General features: G+C 37.0%; 1 protein-coding gene across 1 annotated transcript; it reads left to right on the top strand.

Moving 5' to 3' along the window:
* Window positions 1-209: 209 nt before the first annotated feature.
* On the top strand, window positions 210-1,506 carry LOC102784188 (uncharacterized). Its single transcript, XM_087839411.1, has 5 exons — window positions 210-252; window positions 405-749; window positions 829-946; window positions 1,028-1,064; window positions 1,387-1,506. Exons 1-5 carry the CDS (start codon window positions 210-212, stop codon window positions 1,504-1,506), a joined length of 663 nt encoding a protein of 220 aa, XP_087695537.1.
* Window positions 1,507-2,038: the final 532 nt, after the last annotated feature.

The raw sequence follows: 2,038 nt of genomic DNA on the forward strand, positions 1-2,038 counted from the left end.
TTTACAAAAGCATTACTGAGATTGAGTAACAAACAAACCTAACAAAGAAGCGATGATATCCTGATTTTTGTTGCTGCGCTTTTCTACAAGCTCCCGTGCAGTTGGTCTGCAGTCAGTCTACACATATAAGAACAGCCCACCTCTTTGTCTAGAGATCACTTTTGCTGGAGCACCATTCAGTTAGTGCCGTTGCATTGGCCGTGTGCACAATGGTTAACTTCAACTTGCTATCATTTTTACTCTATACTCTCAGTAAGTACACCTATCTGTTTTTTATCAGTAGTTAGTTGCATTTTGTTATTGCCATTAAATTAAATTTACAAAAGTAATTGACAACATAAGTTTTAGGTTTTGTTTCGTTCTTTGGAAATTTGTCTTTTATGAATACTTGTTGATTGTTTCAGGTTGGATATCTGTTTCACTTGCACAGTTTTACACTGTGGCGGTTGAGCCTGGACAAGAAATCACACTGCAGTGCTCCAACTTCAGCAGTTTTGCAACCCACATATTCTGGTTCAGACTGGCCGACAGACTCAATGCCAGTCGCATCTCTTTTATGTCGACTGCTAATAGTCGTGTTACCTTCTGTGACGGATTTCAAGATACTAAATTTAACATGACATCCAACACCTCTGTGGTATTTCTCGAAATCAAACAAGTGGATCCATCTGACTCTGGGTTATATTTCTGTGGAGAGTTGCACATGGGAAGGCCAAGTGTTTTCACTGCAACATATTTGAAGGTTCAAGGTAAGATTGTTCTTTTACTTTAATTTTTGAGTAATTGTCAAAAAGGCAGAATATCCTATATGTGCTACTTTTTTTGCAGTTGATGTTCTTTTAGAAGATGGGTTAACCAATCTATCAACTGTGATCCTCGGCAGTTTAACTGTTTTTCTTCTACTGGTCATCATTGGTCTGGTTGTTAGCATCAGGAAACTTCATACAGATATTTCTGTGTTTGAATTTAAACTGAAATTGCAAAGGTTTTGAGCAAAGAACTGATAGATGTACTGTTTCTGTCATTTAGCTCATGACGAGATGGAGAATTTGCAACACAGTGAGGTAATCTATTTTAACCTTGGATTCCACTTGATTTATTGATATATTGTCTGATTCAGTTATTTAAACTGTTAGCTTCCATCAGTCAACAGCAATCCATCGAAGTTTAGGTTTAATTGTTTTAGCTATGCCGAAAATGCAGAAAACAGAAAATGTTACCATATTTCCATCTCTCCCATTTGGACGTTGCCAAAAGATTAAATTTCAATAAATAGCAGTTGGATGTTAATCTTATCTATTGATGGGCTGCCTGTGACCTGGTGGATGTCAACAGGTTCACATTTAATGCTTTGAGATTAGTGACTTCAAACATTTTCCATTACAGAATGCAGAGTCTGATGCCATGAACTATGCAGCACTGAGTTTCCATACCAGAACAAACATGAGAAGGCCTGCAGCACAGAGGGAGCTGGAGCCAAATGTTTTGTACGCTGCTACGAGATAGACTCACAAAATAACCGAACACCAGCACAAAGTGAAAGCTATCATATTTCTGTTATTTTCTGTTTGTAGAGTTGTGTACAGTTGGTGTATGTAAATCTTTACAACCACCTTTAACAAAAAATACATTTTTTCTAATAAAGATTTAAACAAAATGTGCTGTAACTGCTAATACTTTCTGATTTTCTAGCTATATCTCCGTCTCCCACCACAGTTGCTATAACTTTATCTGAGAGCAAACCACTGTAGATGGTAGGTAATGGAGGAGGAGTTAGTGAAGACTGATAAATAATGCAGACTATTTTATATTGCCACTATTTTATGTCGCCAAAGTGCTTGCTCATAGGGGCTCATATGATTGTTGGGTTTTTCTCTGTATCTATGAAGCGCCTTGAGGCGACTTTTGTTGTGATTTGGCGCTATATAAATAAAATTGAATTGAAAAATTGAATTGAATTGAATTATATTGAGAGTGAGTGAGACTCGTTCAATGTAATAGTGAGAGAGGCATAAAAGTGTGTGAGATGTGTTCAACA

Source organism: Neolamprologus brichardi, chromosome 3 (assembly GCF_056152115.1).
Source record: "Neolamprologus brichardi isolate AB-2024 chromosome 3, ASM5615211v1, whole genome shotgun sequence".
Classification (NCBI taxonomy): Eukaryota; Metazoa; Chordata; class Actinopteri; order Cichliformes; family Cichlidae; genus Neolamprologus; species Neolamprologus brichardi.

Bases quoted from the DNA above. Each gene is read 5' to 3' on its own strand.
- LOC102784188 (XM_087839411.1), top strand. From the start codon at position 210: ATGGTTAACTTCAACTTGCTATCATTTTTACTCTATACTCTCA. The intron at 947-1,027 runs AGATATTTCTGT...TTTCTGTCATTT, and splicing joins AGCATCAGGAAACTTCATAC to AGCTCATGACGAGATGGAGA. The intron at 1,065-1,386 runs GTAATCTATTTT...TTTCCATTACAG, and splicing joins AGAATTTGCAACACAGTGAG to AATGCAGAGTCTGATGCCAT.